The sequence below is a fragment of the Mus caroli genome, unplaced genomic scaffold, assembly GCF_978045245.1.
Source record: "Mus caroli unplaced genomic scaffold, Mus_caroli_1 scaffold_8, whole genome shotgun sequence".
Taxonomy (NCBI): Eukaryota; Metazoa; Chordata; class Mammalia; order Rodentia; family Muridae; genus Mus; species Mus caroli.
The window spans coordinates 25,862,468-25,879,300 of NW_028227263.1; the positions used below are offsets into that span (position 1 = coordinate 25,862,468).

Here is a 16,833-nt window from a genome sequence, read left to right on the forward strand (position 1 = left end):
TAGAGAGAGAGAGAGAGAGAGAGAGAGAGAGAGAGAGAGAGAGAGAGAGAATATGACTAAAGAAGACATCCAGATTGACCTCTGGCCTCCACATGCCCAAACACTATGACATGTATCTGCATATATGTATCCATACCATACACATATAAATTAACAAATCAGTATACCAGAAGTAGGAAAGCTCAGGCTACATAGGTAGCTGACTACACTGTCAGGCCAGGGAATCCAGGAGGGAGATCCTGTATTTACAGTGCCTCTTGTCTTTCTTTGTTGAAGTCCTTAGGAGACACCTGTGAAAGAAGCCAAGGGTTGAATTTTGTCCCACTATGGAATACTCTGAAGGATTATATAGGACAGACAATCCCATGTCTGCCCCCATTCATATCCATATATAATATATATGACCACATGCATTTATATAACACACACACACACACACACACACACACACACACACACACACACACTGGCAGCTACCAAGACCTCATACCCATCAAGTCCCTGTGGACTCTATCATGACTTCAGACCCCTTATTGAAGCCTGTGATCCACTGTTGTCTAGCCTTGCCTGTCTCTGCTGCCTATTGACTCCCTCTCTAGCCCATTCTCATTCCTGGATCATCATTTCTTGTTTCCATTCCTACAAAGCCCAGATTTTGCAACCTCAAAGCACCTGTGCCTTTTATTTCCCATTTAGATATCTTGCCTAAGTCAGACCTTTGTCATTGGGTCCCATAATCTCCTTGCTGGGCAGTGTGGCTCAAGCACTTGCAGTCTCCTGGGTACCACTCCCACTGCCACAGCAGGGAAACATTGTTTCCTCCTCCAAGAAGCCTTCCATGACTTATTTTAGGCCCTTCCTGTTATTCACCACTTAATGTTTTTGTTTCCTTATGATACTTTCTGCAGCCTGTAACATACTTGGTTCTTTGCTCATTGTCTGTCTCTCCTCCTCCTAGCAGGAGTTGAGTCTGTCTTCTCTACTATTCATCCCAACCATTTTGGCCACAATGCAACCAGTAAATACCCAATAAATATTTGTTCACTAAACGAATACAGATGCCCTTCCATTTACAATGGAAACTCACTGCACATTGAAAATAGCATAAGTTTAAAAATGCATTTAGTCATACCCAAGGAGCTAAAGGGATCTGCAACCCTATAGGTGGAACAACATTATGAACTAACCAGTACCCCGGAGCTCTTGACTCTAGCTGCATATGTATCAAAAGATGGCCTAGTTGGCCATCACTGGAAAGAGAGGCCCATTGGACTTGCAAACTTTATATGCCCCAGTACAGGGGAATGCCAGGGCCAAAAAGTGGGAGTGGGTGGGTAGGGGGTTGGGAGGAGGGTATGGGGGACTTTTGGGGTAGCATTGGAAATGTAAATAAGGAAAATACCTAATAAATTTTTTTTAAAATGCATTTAGTCTATCTAAAGTACCAAATACCATGGGTTAGCATCACAGCACACTATAAAGAATTCTCTTCTTGCCCTGGTGGTTATGTGACAGTTGGGGAGCCACCACTCACTGCTGTAGCCCTGCATCCTGAGAGGGCATCACATGGCTAACCCAGGAAAGGATCAAAACCCCAAATTGGAAGCATGTAAATTTTGAAACAGCACTCAAAGGTAGCCAACAATTGCATCGGCCTCTCCAGCCTTTGAGGTGGGTCAAGCTCTTTGTCTCCACAGTCTCACAAAGCTTTCTCCTCTCAGGTTGAGGACATGTTCACGTGGCTTGTGCAGCCCTGTCTGGACTTTAGTCGGCTCCATTGCAAATTTGTGGTGCAAACATCTCCCATCCACCTTGCCTTCTCAATGATGCGGCTGTACTCCTCCCTGCTTGGTAAGTGACCCATGATTCTTAGTCTACACTGGGTATGTCTTGGCCCATGATTTCACTCTCATTCCTCTTTTCTTCCTCTTGAGTTTCTGTGGGACCTGAAGTCTATCCAAAGCAAGAGTGCTTTGCAGGTGGAGGTTATGGAAAGGACCATGTGTTTTGTCTCATATTGGTTTGTGATTGCACAAAGTTTACCGCATCCTTCCTTCTCCCACCTAACGTTCCTCGTACACACAGAGGATTCTTGAGCCTCTCCTCCACACAGAGATTTAGATGACACATTTGGATGTTCCTCTGAAAATCTACTTGGAAAAATAGATAAGTTTTCATTTGTTAAGAAAGTTATGGGGGCGGCGGAGATAGCTTACTCAGTGCTAACTCAAAAAAATGCTTATCACAATAGCTTGGAGTTTAACTCCCAGAAACTACATTAAAAGATCAGGTGTGGTGGTACATGTTTGATATCCCAGCACAGATGGATTCCTTGGGTTTCGCTGGCCAGTCAGACTAGCAAAGTCAGCACTTTCAAGGACTATGAGAGACCCTACCTCAAAAACAAGGTGAATGGTACCTAAGGAACAACACCCAAGGTTAACCTTCATGCACAAGCACACACACACACACACACACACACACACACAGAGAGAGAGAGAGAGAGAGAGAGAACTTACATTATAAATATACAAATTTACAACACACAAATACATTAGAAGAGAACTAATATCAATTTTAAAACCAGAAAACTTCTTCAGGAGACAAAGGTTCTGTGATAAACGTACCTCTGAGGTATAATCATACATCTCTGTAACTGCTTTCACATACATCAAATTTCACTAACATCTACTGCAAATGATCTGGGGAATCTGTGTGCATCTGGGGAACTCTTACTGGATGCCACTTCTTTTTCAAGATAACAGTTCAAACTCTGATGAATCTTCTTCACGACTTCCGGTACCTAAACATGTTTTTTTCAGCTTATTTTCACCCAAATCATTGTAAGTATAAATTAAAATTGTAACATAGTTAACAGTGGAGTGGGGACTTTATAAATACTGCTTTGTTTTCGTAAATTAAACTCCGGGTACTCAGGAGATGGCTCAGTGAATAAAGTGTATGCTGTGTAAGTATGAAGACCTGAGTTCAAATTCCCAGAAACCCTTAAAGCCAGGCATATATCACTTGTCTGCAATCCCAGTGCTCTTGCACCAAGATGAGAGGCAGAGACAGGAGAATGTAGGGATGCTTGTGGGCTTGATAGATTAATGTACACGGGGGTGAGTAACAAGAGCCCCATTTCAAGGTAGTAAGGTGGGTACTGAGATTGTCCCTGATCACCACATGACCCTTTGGCACATGTACACCTGCACTGACACACATGAAGATGACCTACATCATATATAGATATCACACATAGATTAAAAAAAAAAAAACCTTAAGTTCAGAACTCTCTTTAGAAACAAACCAATTGTATTCAGTGTTGTATATCTGCATTTCCTATGCAAATGCTACATATTTTCTCAAGTTCTGTCTACTGTCCTTATATAGTTTCCCCAAGTGAAGAAGCACTAGCACAAGAAACAGGCTCATTGCCTCCAGCTCCATGTGGCCTCATCCCCTGCTTTCCCAAGCGTGCTGTTGTGAAACCTCCTGGAAACACTCCCTACTAAAAACTAGAGCCTGAGCTTCAATGTGCCTGTAGCTCACACCAAAGCTGTAACTTTCTGTTCTGCGAAATGCAAGCACATGGTAGCTGTGCCGATCAAGGCCTTAAGATGAGGAACTGTGAATGCTGCTTTAGTGTGAACTAGTTTTACATTTATAGAAGACTTGCAAGAAGGGCATGGGGGAGGGGCATATCTAGACCCCCTCCCCTAGCTTCATAGTTTAACTCCATGTTAACATCGACCAAGAGATCATTGTCAGAGTAAGCAAAGGCATGGGTTCCATGCTGCCAGATATGTTGACACCACACTGCATTTAATTGCTGTATTCCCATCGTTTGCTCCAACCTGTGACATTTTGTCTTTTCTTGTTTTTAACAATCTTGCCTCTTGATACTAGCCAGTTATTTTCTCATAATTTAATTGAGGTTCTGTATTTTGAATTAAGGACACGGGAAATGTGATCTACACACACACACATCTGATGTGTATAAATATATTTATATACATACAAACATATATCTGTGTATACACACACTTACCCTACTAGAATTCTGGCTAGAGCTGGCTTTGAATTCATGGTCATCCTGCCTGATCCTCTTCAGTGCTGGAATTATAGACATATAGCTCTATCTTATACCTCCAAACAATCTTGGAAAAGGGCAAAGCCAGAAAATTTACTGAACCTGATTTTAATGCTTATTATAAAGCTATTGTCATTCAAAAGTATTGTACTAGCACATAGACTAATATGACCAACAGAGAAATAAAAACCACAGAAACAAAGCCTCCTATAAATGGCTAAATTATTTTTGACTTATATGTGTTAAGACCATCCATGAGGAAGAACAATGTTTTCAATAAATATTACCAGGTAAACTAGATAGTCACTGCAAAAGAATCAAGTTGGCTAGGCTGATGAGATGGCTTAATGGTTAAGAGTGTTTGCTGTTCTTGTGGAGGACCCAAGTTCAGGGTCTAGCACCCATGTCAAGTAGCTCACAACTGCTTGTAATTCCTGCTCCAGAAAATCCAAAGCCCTCTTCTGACTTCTCTGGGCACCTGCACTCATATGCACATACCCACACTCATACACAAATATACAAATAATTTTAAAATAAATCTTAAAAAAAAAAAAAAAAAAGGATTTGAAGCCAGGAGTCCTAATCTCAGCACTCAGAGGCAGAGGTAAGCAGATCTCTGCAAGTTCAAAGCCAGCCTGGTCTCCATTGTGAGTTCTAAGACAGGCAGGGCTATGTAGGAAGTTAGATCATTACCTAATATTAAAAAATATATTAAAAAAAAAAAGCCGGGCGTGGTGGCGCACGCCTTTAATCCCAGCACTCAGGAGGCAGAGGCAGGTGGATTTCTGAGTTCGAGGCCAGCCTGGTCTACAAAGTGAGTGCCAGGACAGCCAGGGCTACACAGAGAAACCCTGTCTCGAAAAAGCAAAAAAAAAAAAAAAAAAAATATATATATATATATATATATATATATATATATATATATATATATTGACTCAAAATGGATGCAAGATCTAAACAGAAAGAAAAATCACTATGAATTCTTAAGAGGAAAAAACAATCTCTTAACTTTTAACTTGGCAACAAATTCTTGGATGTAGTGCCAAAGACATGGGCCAAAGATAAAAAGAATAGACACACTGTATGTCATTAAAATTTAAAATCTATCTACAATGAAAGGTCAATCTGTCCAACAGTGAAAGGTCAACCCACACAGAACCAAAGATGTTTGCAAATTTTGGGACTGATAAAGAATTAATATCAGATGCCAAGCATGGAGATATAGCCTTCAATCTCAGCACTTAGAAGCAGAGGCAGTTCAATTTCTGTGAGTTCAAGGCCAGCCTGACCTACATATGGAGTTTTAGACCAACTGTGGATACATGATAAAACCCTGACTCGAAAATTAAAAAAGGACTAGTATCAAAGACTGGAAAGATGGCTCAGTCATGTCAGACATACAAGGAGACCAGAGTATTCAAACTTCAGAAATGATGTGGAAAATTGGGGTGTGGTGACATAAACTTGTAACTTCAGAACTGAAGAGGCAGAGATACTGGATATGAAGGATTTACTGAGTGGTCAGCCCAGCCTCGTCTGCAAGCCCCAGACCAATAAGAGACTTTGTCTAAAAAAAAAAAAAAGGACAACCGTGGTTAGCCTCAGTCATGTGTGTGCACACACATCAGCACTCATAAGTGCACTCACAGCTACAGGAACACACACATACACGGCTACAGGAACATACACACATACACAGCTACAGGAACACACACATACACAGCTACAGGAACACACACACATACACAGCTACAGGAACACACATACACAGCTACAGGAACACACTCACACATACACAGCTACAGGAACACACTCACACATACACAGCTACAGGAACGCACACACACATACACACACAAAGAATTACTCTGGAGGATATAGAAAGAAGCATTACTAAAACCCACAAACATTCATTTGGCACGAAAATACAAATAATACAAACATGGGTAAAGGTCTTGAATGAACAGTTCTCCAAGAAGCTACAAATGGGCAGGAAATACACAAAAAATGCTAATCACCAGGTACATGGAAATCAAATCCACAATGATGGTTACATCTTTTCACACAATAAATAAATAACAAGCCGGGCATGGTGGCACACGCCTTTAATCCCAGCACTCAGGAGGCAAGGCAGGTGGATTTCTGAGTTCGAGGCCAGCCTGGTCTACAAAGTGAGTTCCAGGACAGCCAGGGCTATACAGAGAAACCCTGTCTCAAAAAAACAAAAAAAAAAAAAAAAAAAATCAATCAACCCCCCTGAAAAAGGTTAAATAAAGAGTGTCTGAGAGGATGCAGAAGTTGAAACCCTTGTAGACTTATAGACCATTGCTGTAAACATGGAGTGAGCAGTTTGTCTGGCAAAATATTTTGGTGGTTTCTTTAAAAAGAAGCAATAGACTTCCCATATGTGATCAATAACCTGGTTTCTATGTATATACTCAAAATAACTGAATACAAGTTAAACAGATACTTATATGTCCATACATACACATTAAGGTTGTTTCCTAACCCAAACATCCATCAACAGATGAAGGGGTAAACAAAATGGTATAATCACACAGTAAAACATATTCTGGTTTTTTTAAAGGAAATATTGGGGGGGGGGCGGTCAAGAGAAGAATCAACAGTTAAAAGCTCGTTTCTCTTGCAGAAGACCTAAATTCAGTTTCCAGTACCCACATGGCAGCAGCTCACAACAATCTATATCTTCAGTTACAGGGAATCCAACTCCTTCCTCTGACCTCTGAGGGTGCCAGACATATATAGTGCACGTACATACAAGCAGGAAAAACTATCCATATGTATAAAATAGAATTCAAAGTATTATAATAAATAAAAATAAATAGATATGGAATAATTGACAAGCACAAAATTGGTGAAGCAAGAAGATACTATCTATGCTAATGAAATAAATTAATCACAAAGTAATAGAGTTCTAGAATGTGCTTTGGAGTCACACATATGGAGATAGAAAATACAGTGCTAGCCATGTCAGGAGTGGAGGACAAGCTATTGTTAGTGGTACCAAGCTCCAGTTCTGGATAAAGGAGCACTGGTTATGAATAGTAATGATGGCTGCCCATGTGAATGTGCTCAAACCCACTGAAGTAGGCACACTTTAAATATGTTTAACTACAATTAAAAATATATGTGGGCTAGAGAGACAGATAGCTCAATCTATAAGATGTTTGTCATGCAAGTATAAGGACCTGAGGTCAGAGCTCCAGCACCCAGGTAAAAGCTAAGCATGATAGCCATTGCCTATATAATTCCAGTACTTAGGAGGTGGAGACAGAGGCTCTCTGGCACTCACTGGCCAGCTAATCTAGCCAAATTAACAAGATCCAGGTTCAATAAAAATCCCAATCTCAAAAAAGAAAGTTGGAGAGCATTTGAGGGACACCCAGTATCTAACTCTGACCTCCACCTGTATCCTCAGACATGTAACACACACGAACCTGTCTATAGACATACACACCCATAAGAACTTGTAGTCACTGTGTGTGTGTGTGGATACGTGTATATGATAAAGGGAATGTATATGGAATGGATTCTCAGCCATATCAGTTGCCTTCCAGGTCCTTCATAGGCAGACCCAGCATTCATCTCTTGCATGCCCAACACTTTTCTCAACCCAAGCTTCACTTTCTTTCACTTTCAGATGAAATCCGGGACATCCAGGAGGAAGAAATGGAGATATATGAAGGTCTGTCAAGCCAGCAGATCTTCCTCTGGCTGCAAGGCCTGTTTCTTTTCTCCTTGGTGTGGACTTTGGCGGGGACCATCAATGCTGAGAGCAGAAAGAAATTTGATGTATTTTTCCGCAACCTGATCATGGGCATGGATGATCGTAACCCAAGGCCCAAGAGTGTGAAACTCACCAAAAACAACATCTTCCCAGAAAGAGGTACTTATGCCCTGCTATGTGAGTTTAAATCATGTGCCCCAAACCCAACTGAATGTGTGGGACGTGTAAGGTCTTAACAAAAACTAAGGGAGTATGAGGATCACTTCTTCAGAGCTGAACCCCCACCCCACGCCATGTAAGACATAAGTAGCCCTAAAATAGGTCTTTGGGACATTTAACTATGTTTTAAATATAAAACCACAATGATAGTTTATTTTGGGAGGTGTTTGGGATGTTATTTTATTTTTGTAAAAATTTTTTCATCATTTCACCTCCCAGTGAAAATAAGAAATTCCTCTGCTACTGTTCTTCTTCATGGCTTCTCATTTTGTCCTGTATGTTTATGTGCTTCATGTTTGGCTATGGCATTAGTGCTTCCTTCTAACTTTGTCCTTATAATGTCATATGTTGAAGTATTTCCAATTTTGCTATATTACCTTTGAACTAACCGCAAATATTCTTTGATGTGAGTGTTTAATAAAGGAGTGGTGGTTGCTTAATATTAATATGACTCAGGGTTAGAAAGACGGCTCTGTGGGCAAAGTGCTGTGCTAGAATGGGGGCCTGGCTTTGAATCTCTAGCACCCCTGAAAAAGCCAGATGTGGCAACATGGCTTGTAACCCCAGAACTGAGGGGGACAGTCAGGTAGATCCAGTCTAGACAGGCAGCAAATTCCAATTCAGTTGAGAGACCCTGTCTCAAAAAATTATATGGTGAGAGACTAAGCAAGACACCTGACAGTGACCTCTGACATATGTACACAGACAAAACTGATAAAAATACATAATACATACACATATATATATATGTATATATACATAAATGCATAAGCATACTGAGAGTTTTATTGGCATTGTAACTTAATAATTCTTTTCTATATGTAGCTTTGACTTACCTTCCTATTATATTTTAATCTTTTATCACATCTTTGTCATTTCCCCAAGTAGATCCTACAAATTTTAAAAGTTATAACTATTCCTTTTTGATACAGTATGAATGGTATTATGCTTGGATTTTAAGTTCTATGTGATCATTTCTTTTTTAAAATATTATTTATTTATTACTATTTATACAAGTACACTGTAGCTGTCTTCAGACACACCCGAGTGTATCAGGTCCCATTACAGATGGTTGTGAGCTACCTTGTGGTTGCTGGGAGGTGAACTCAGGACCTCTGGAAGAGCAGTCAGTGCTCTTAACTGCTGAGCCATCTCCCAGCCTACATGATCATTTCCGATAGGCAGTAAAGAAGCTGACTCTGTACCTGAAAACCATGACGTATTACTAATAAGTTCCAGAAAGATTTTCTATAGAGCCTCTTCCATGTCATCCTTTTATGTCATAAGGCTTTTTCTTCCTCCCTAATTTTTTATCTCCTTATCTCATTCCATTATCAAGACTTCCTAGTATGACTCTGAACAGGTATGATGAAAGAGGATGTTAGAATCCTAGAAGGAGGAAAAACTCCAACCTAGGAGGAAGATATCTAGTCCTTGCCCTTAAGTATGATGTCATCTGTGATTGTTCTGAGCACGTTCCATCTATTCCTAATGTGCTGAGATGTTTTGTTATGAGTATGAGTCTCAGTTACTTTTTATGCTGCTGTGATGAAACACCATGACCAAAACCAACTTGGGGATGAGTTTATTTGGTTTACATGTCCTGAATCACAGTCCATTGAGGGAAAGCAAGGTAGGAGGAACTCAAGCAGGGCAGGAACCTGGAGGCAGGAGCTGATACAGAGGCCATGAAGGGATAATGCTTACTTGTCTGTGTCTTATGGCTCATTCAGCCTGATTTTTTATATAACCAGAACCATCTGCCCAGGGTGGCAACACCCACAATGAGCTGGGCCCTCCTCATCAGCTACTAATTAAGAAAATGCTCAACAGCCTGATCTTATGGAGGCATTTTCTCCGTTGAGCCTTTCTCCTCTCTGATGACTCTAGCTTGTGTCAAGTTGACATAAAACTAGTCAGCACAATTGACCCTTTGTCAACTTGACACATAAACACACCACTGTTAAGCCATAACCTTTCCTTTCTTGTTCATCACCCAAAATCACACATTAATATCAATATTATAATATAAAGTATCTTACAAACTTAAAACGTCCCACAGCTTTACAAATTCAAGCACTTTATGAGTTCAGTCTCTTTAAAAATTCAAACTCTTTTAAAATCTAAAGTCTCAATAAAACTCCAAAAATCTTTTTAAAAGTTCAAAGCCTCTTGGGTTCCAGCAAAATCAAAAATAAATATTGTATTTCATGAGGAAAGAAGCAGGGCGCAATCATAATCTGAAACCAAAATTCAACTGTAAACGCTCAATGTCTGGGGTTCACTCCAGATTGTCTGGGTTCCTCCAAAGTGGTTGGCCATTTCTTTGCCTACACTCTGCAGCATACACAGCCTGTCTGCTAGGCTTGGGCCAGCTCTACTCTATGGTTGCTGGTATTCTTGGAAGTCTTTCCATAGTACTGGGACCTTTTACAACAACTGAGCTGCACTTTAGCCAATAGCCTCTTCTGGACCCTCTTCATGGTGTGGAGCCTCAAATGCTCTCTAATAAACTCTTTAGCCAAAAATGAATATCATCTAAAAGACTCTTACACACTACCAAGTTAAGCTGCCAGCACAAGTTACTATCTAGGCAACCCCTAGAATACATTGACCCTGAACAAACACTTCCCAGATTTCACCTCAGTGGCGCAGGGGTCTTCTTAATCACCACCTTCTCAGCTCCAGTTAGCCAGAATCAATTGTCCCAACAAAGCAGAGGTTTTACTTCAGTGGTTCTGGTCTCTTACCACAACTGATTTTTCAGCCTCAGCTGAGCAGACACCAGAGATTCTCTATTCAAAATAGCAATGGCCCTGAGAGAGATTTTAAACTTTCCAAGTCAGGCCTCCATCTTTGCACTTCTATCAGCATTGTCTTCTAAGCTCCTACAGGGCAGCCCACTGAGTGCTCAAAGAAGTCAATAGATTTTCTAGCCCAAAGTTCCAAATTCCTTCCACAATCCTCCCCAAAATAACCTGGTCAGGTCTGTAGAAGCAATACTCCATTCTCCTGATACCAATTTCTGTCTCAATTACTTTCCTACCACTGTGATGAAACATAATGGCCAACAGCAATTTAAAGGAGGAAGAGTGTATTTCACTCAGACTTCCATCCACCTAACACAGTTAGTTCATTGTCAAAAGCATGTAGGGCAGGAAGCTGATGCAGAGGCCATGGAGGAGTGCTGCTTACTGGCTTGCTCCTCATAGCTTGCTCAGCTGGCTTTCCTATAAAACCCAGGACCACCTTTGCTCCCACCTAAGACCTCCCTTGTCATTCACTAATTAAGAAAATGCCCCGCAGGCTTGCCTACAGCCCAATGTTATGGAGGTATTTTCTCAGTTGGTGTTCTTTCCTCTCACATGACTCTAGTTTGTGTCAAGTTGACATAAGAGCTAGCTAGCACATAGACGTTGGATTTTAAAAATATTTATGAAAATCATGACATGGTTTTTCTTCTTTTCATGTTAATAACATAGATTATAGAGAATTTCCAAATGATGAGCCAGCTTTACATACGTGTAGTTGATCCTATTTCATTAATTTGCTAACATTGTGTTGAGGAAATGCATTTATATGTGGATGAAAAACAGTTATATTTCATAACATCTCTGGTTTAGGCATTTGGATAATGCTGACCTCGTAGAATGGGGCATGATTTCTAGAAGAGATAATGGACATTTGGCAGCATCCCTAGTTTCCTAAAATGTACTTACATTGTTGATTTTTAGCTATTTGTCTCTTCCTGATACATACAATCATTGCTAAAATTCCCCTCCATGAGTTACTTTCACTGCATCCCACAGGTATTGAAATACATTTTAATTTGCATTTAGATCATAATATTTTTAAATTTCTCTTGATAGCCTTTTCCTCTATGTATGTGGTGTGTGTGTTCATGTATACACATGTCTGTTGGTATATGTGTAGATGGAGACCCATAGCTAATGTTGGTTGTCTTGTTCGACCCTTCTCTGCCTTCTTCACTGAGGCAGAGTCTCACTTGAACCCAGAGTTTAACAATATAGCTAGTCTGTCTAGCAAGTTTGCTGTGGGGATCCCACTTCCAACTTCTAAGTGCTGAAATTATAGACAGACTAATGTCTTAGGGTTTTATTCCCATGAAGAGACACCATGACCAAGGCAACTCTTAAAAAGGAAAACAATTGCTTGAGGCTGGCTTATAGTTTCCGAGGTTCAGCTTATTATCAGCATAGCAGCAATCATGACAATGTCCAAGAAGACATGGTGCTGGAAAAGGAACTGAGAGTTGTACACTTTGCTTTGCAGGCAGCAGAAGACCTCTGTATGTTCTACTGGGCATAGCTTGAGCATATATGATATCAAGCCTGCCTCGACAGTGACACTATTTCTCCAATGAAGCATATTTCCTAATTTAGTGCGACTCCTTATGGTCCAAGTACTCAAACTCTTTAGTCTATGGGGGCCATTCTTATTCAAACCACCACAGCTACCAAGCCCAACCTGGCATTACACATTGGTGAGCAGAACTCTGGTCTTCACCAGGGCTGATTGTGCAGCAATGCTTAAGCCATCTCCTCAGCCCTTGGTACTTTTTGATTTGTATGTCAAAACCTTGTACTTTTTTGATTTGTCGGTTAACCTCGAAGGACTGAGATTTTCTAGCTATCTTTCTCTTCCTGGTTTCTATTCTAATTCTATTGTGCTCCAGAAGTATATACTGCGGTAGTATCTATTATTATTTAAATGTATTAAAAACGTTTTATAGTCAAGAATGTGGCCTGTCATGGTGAACATTCCATGTGAGTTTAAGAAGAATGCATGCCTGCTGTTTGTAGATAGTGAACTATAAGTGCTCAGCTTGTTTGCAATGGTCGTGTTCATTTTAACTATTCTCTGACTCATTTTCTCATTGATAGAGGTCATTGAATTATCCCCAATGATAATACTGGATTTGCCCATTTCTTCTTGACACTCTGTTTTTCCTTGTGTGTTTTGTCATTCTATTTACATCTGAAATGTGAAAACAGAGTGTAATTAAAATTTCTTCTCATTTTAGTTAGAAGTTAGGGTGCATTTTATATATAGTGATAGCTTGCTTTTCATGCGTTCTTTATTTAATGTTCTATTGTAGGTTGTGTTTTGTTTTTGTTTTGACAGACTATGTCTAGACATGGGTATCCTTTTATTTATTTTGCCTGGAATCTGATTCCTCTGTTTAGTCAGCAAGGGAAAGTTGTATTCTATGCCTTCTGTATCTATTATATCATATTTCCTTGTTTGTGCTTTAGGTCCATTTGAAGTGGGTTTTTATTTTAATACCAGTCATCCTCAACTTCAGTTAGTCTCCTGTCCATCTTGAATAATTTCAGTCAACCTTTGCATACTTTGCTTCCTGTCATTTTTAATTTAATAGTTAAAAGCATAGACTCCAGAATAAAACCCTCCAGGCTGGAATTCTGGCTCCCACACTTTCTAGTTGGCAGACTTGGAGCAAATTCCTCAGCACCTCTCAGTTTCCACAGTTCTAAAATATGTACAACAATAATAGAGCATATCTGTGGTGTTCCTGGAAGGATTAAATGAGTAGCTACATATAAAAACACTTAAGATAAATTATACTATAATGATGTTATGTATAATATATATAGTATAATAGTGTTATAGTTTTCTATAGATACAGTATAATAGTGTTATAGTTTTCTATACAGTATAATAATGTTATAGTTTTCTATGCAGTATAATTGTGTTATAGTTTTCTATAGATAGAGTATAATAGTGTTATAGTTTTCTATAGATACAGTATAATAGTGTTATAGTTTTCTATACAGTATAATAGTGCTGCCATTGTTCAGAAGAGACTGAACATCTCACCTTTGATCTCATCTTTTTGTTTCATCTCAGCCTATTTTCTCTTTGTGCTTTTTGTTCCTGTTTCATTTTTTTCAAGCTGATGCCTTCTGCACCTTGCTGAGGATGCCAGACCATCCCCTGAAGCCAGCGAATCACACGCTGACCACATTTTAGAGATATATTCTTCAGGTTGGCCTCCACACTGTTCTTCATGCTGCATTTCCATATGCTGTTTTCTGCTCTCCTTAGCCCTCCAGGCCAGTTTGTTTACTCTATGTGACTGCAGACATGGCTCATGAGTTACCTTTGATCCCACTCTTGGTCCACTCTGCAATGACATCTTTCTTTCATCTTTGGAGCAAGATATGAAGTGTTTCCAATCTTTTTCCAGGTAACTTCCTCCACAATGTCTGAGTGCACTCTAGTGACCTCATCTCCTCTTTCTTTGTCCCATCAACTAATGTAGCATACAAGAAACCAGAATTCCCAGCATTCACTGCCAACCGACTTCTTCATATACATGTTTGGTCAAACCTACTTAGTAGCTTTGATTCAGAAAGCGCTTTGGTAGTCTGGGGAGATGGCTCAGTGCTTCAAGTGTTTGTCTCACATGCAAGAGGGCTGAACCTTGGGTCTCCAGAACACACATAAAGCACCTAATGGATGCAGTAGTTCATCTATAATTCCAGCCTCAGAAGTCAGAAACAGGGACTCACCAGAGCAAGCTGGTTAGCAAGACTAGCCATTCTGGAAAGTTTGGGTTTGATTGGGAGAACTTTCTCAAAACCAATAAGAAGGGTGATCAAGTATGATTTCCAACATCAACTTTGGGCCACAAGCACACATATACCTGTACAGACACACACAAACACACACACGCATACACGCACACAAAACAGTGAGAGCACACACACACGAACACAATAAAAGAGGTAAGAAAGCAAAAGCTGTTGGCAAGACTAAAATGACCCTTCTCAAGTTGTAGCGGGAAGTGTAAAAATGCAATCCGTGTTATGCCAGCAGTGCCTGGTTGCTTGGTCTCCTCTCTGGTGGACTCTGACCCAGAGACCAGAAATCTCTCCACCCAACTCACTAAGTTCCCACTGGCGGGTCACTATCATGACAGCCCCAAGCTTTCAAATTCCCACGGCCTTTGCACTTCGTGCAAACCCATGACTTGTCGTCACCGCACCTTTCTCTCTGGAATTCAGTTGAGTCACCGAGTGAAGGAAAACACCACACAAACTTAGTTCAGAATCAAAAGGTAACTGAATCGTTGGGTGCAACAACTAGCATCCTAACCTTGTAAGCCACGTGAAATAGAAATCCTTCAGATTCTCAATCTAAATCAGGGGCCATTTGTTAGCTACATCTTGTCCTCCAAGCTGTCCCTGTCCAAAAGTCCCACATCTCTTTCCTGCCTCCCCTCTTCCTCTCCCTAATGTCGAAGTCCTGCCTAATCCTTACCCAGTGATTGGTCCCCTGAAATCTTTATTCATAAGGGGAAGGTTCTGCCACATCAAGTCACCAATGTGAGCAAATGTTTAGAAAGTCTAACTTTACTTTCATCCCTGTGATAAACATCTACTTTCTTCCTGATAGTTTTCAAACTTAATCATTGCTTTAAGTTATGATTAGGGTAAATAATACTCATGCTATATATATCTTTAAAATGAATCTGAAGTACTTCATGCTCTAGATTAAGGAACAGTTGGATGGCAGAGATCCAGTGACAACATATGATCAACTAATGCCATCTGTGAGAAGCAGACTTTCCTGTTTGTTTAATCTGTGCATAAAGGCTCTGTGGCTCCTTAGTGTGAAGGCCTCCTTTCTAAATCGAAAGTGCCATTGTTATGACTCTCTCCATCCCCTTTTTTACTGGGCTCTGTGACCCTCTTGACATCTCAGCTATGGAAAAACTGCTAAGTGAAGGGAAAAGGAGAAGAAGACATCACCGTCCTCCCAGAACGGTAGCTGACAGGCAGCCGGAAAGCTGCTTAATGTTCAGTGTAGTTTTTGGGCAGCCACTGGGAAAGGCCCAGACTTCCTTTCCTTTCTTCAGCAATCACTTGGTTTGTTATGTTCTGGTCAGTTTTCCATTCTGAAATTATGAACACCTGAAAAGGTCAACTTAAAAGGAGGCTCACAGCTTTGGAGGTCTCTGCCCATAGTGAGTTGGCCCATTAGTTTGGAGTCTGAGGCAGCACATTACAATGACAGCACATGGCACAGAAAGCTGTTCACCTCCTGCTGACCCAGAAGAAGAGCTGGTATGTACAAGAGCATGTGTCCAATCATCTTGCTTCCTTCTACTGGATCCTGCCTCCTAACGGTTCCATCCACTTCCACTAAAGCCATAGGCAAAGGCCTTCCATACATGGGCCTTTGAAAGATGTTATCCAAACATTTTCTTCACCCAGCTCATCTGCTTTCTCTTAAAAGGGACTCTACCAAGATTCTTTCCATATTTGAATATAGTGACACCAATCTTTTATTCTCCTATTCTTTACTAAATAGTAGCAGATTGAGAAGCTCCTAGCCAGACCCCACTTATCCTGAAAAGGATATGCCTTTCAGGGGTAGTATACTTTTTTATGTAAAAACTCCATTGAGTGATACTTTACATTCTATGAAATTCACCCACTTAATTACACAAACCAGTGATTTTTAGTAAGCTTACTCAATGCGGTGATCACCATAATCCCGTTTTAGGCTGTTTCCATCACCCCGTAAGATCCTTCATCAATGTATTCAATTCATCTCTGTTCTCCTCACTGGAAGGCAGCCGCTAACCTATTCTCCAAGGATTTAGTATTTCATGTATGTGCAATTATGCAACATACAGTCTCAGTTCCTTCTAGTCACCTGAAGACCTTTCAAATGCCTTCCTAGCCTTGTCACAAGCATCCAGGGTTACATTTCTATGAATAAA

At 40.3% G+C, this 16,833-nt stretch overlaps 1 protein-coding gene across 3 annotated transcripts in view; it reads left to right on the top strand.

Annotated features, from left to right (window-relative positions):
• Positions 1–16,833, top strand: part of Dnah3 (dynein axonemal heavy chain 3) — a 164,187-nt gene that overhangs the window by 84,553 nt on the left and 62,801 nt on the right. For all 3 annotated transcript variants that reach the window (XM_085841357.1, XM_021168736.3, XM_085841358.1), the window contains 2 exons: positions 1,722–1,851; positions 7,755–8,000. In XM_085841357.1, coding sequence (XP_085697483.1) covers positions 1,722–1,851; positions 7,755–8,000 — 376 coding nt within the window. The remainder of the gene's footprint in view (positions 1–1,721; positions 1,852–7,754; positions 8,001–16,833) is intronic.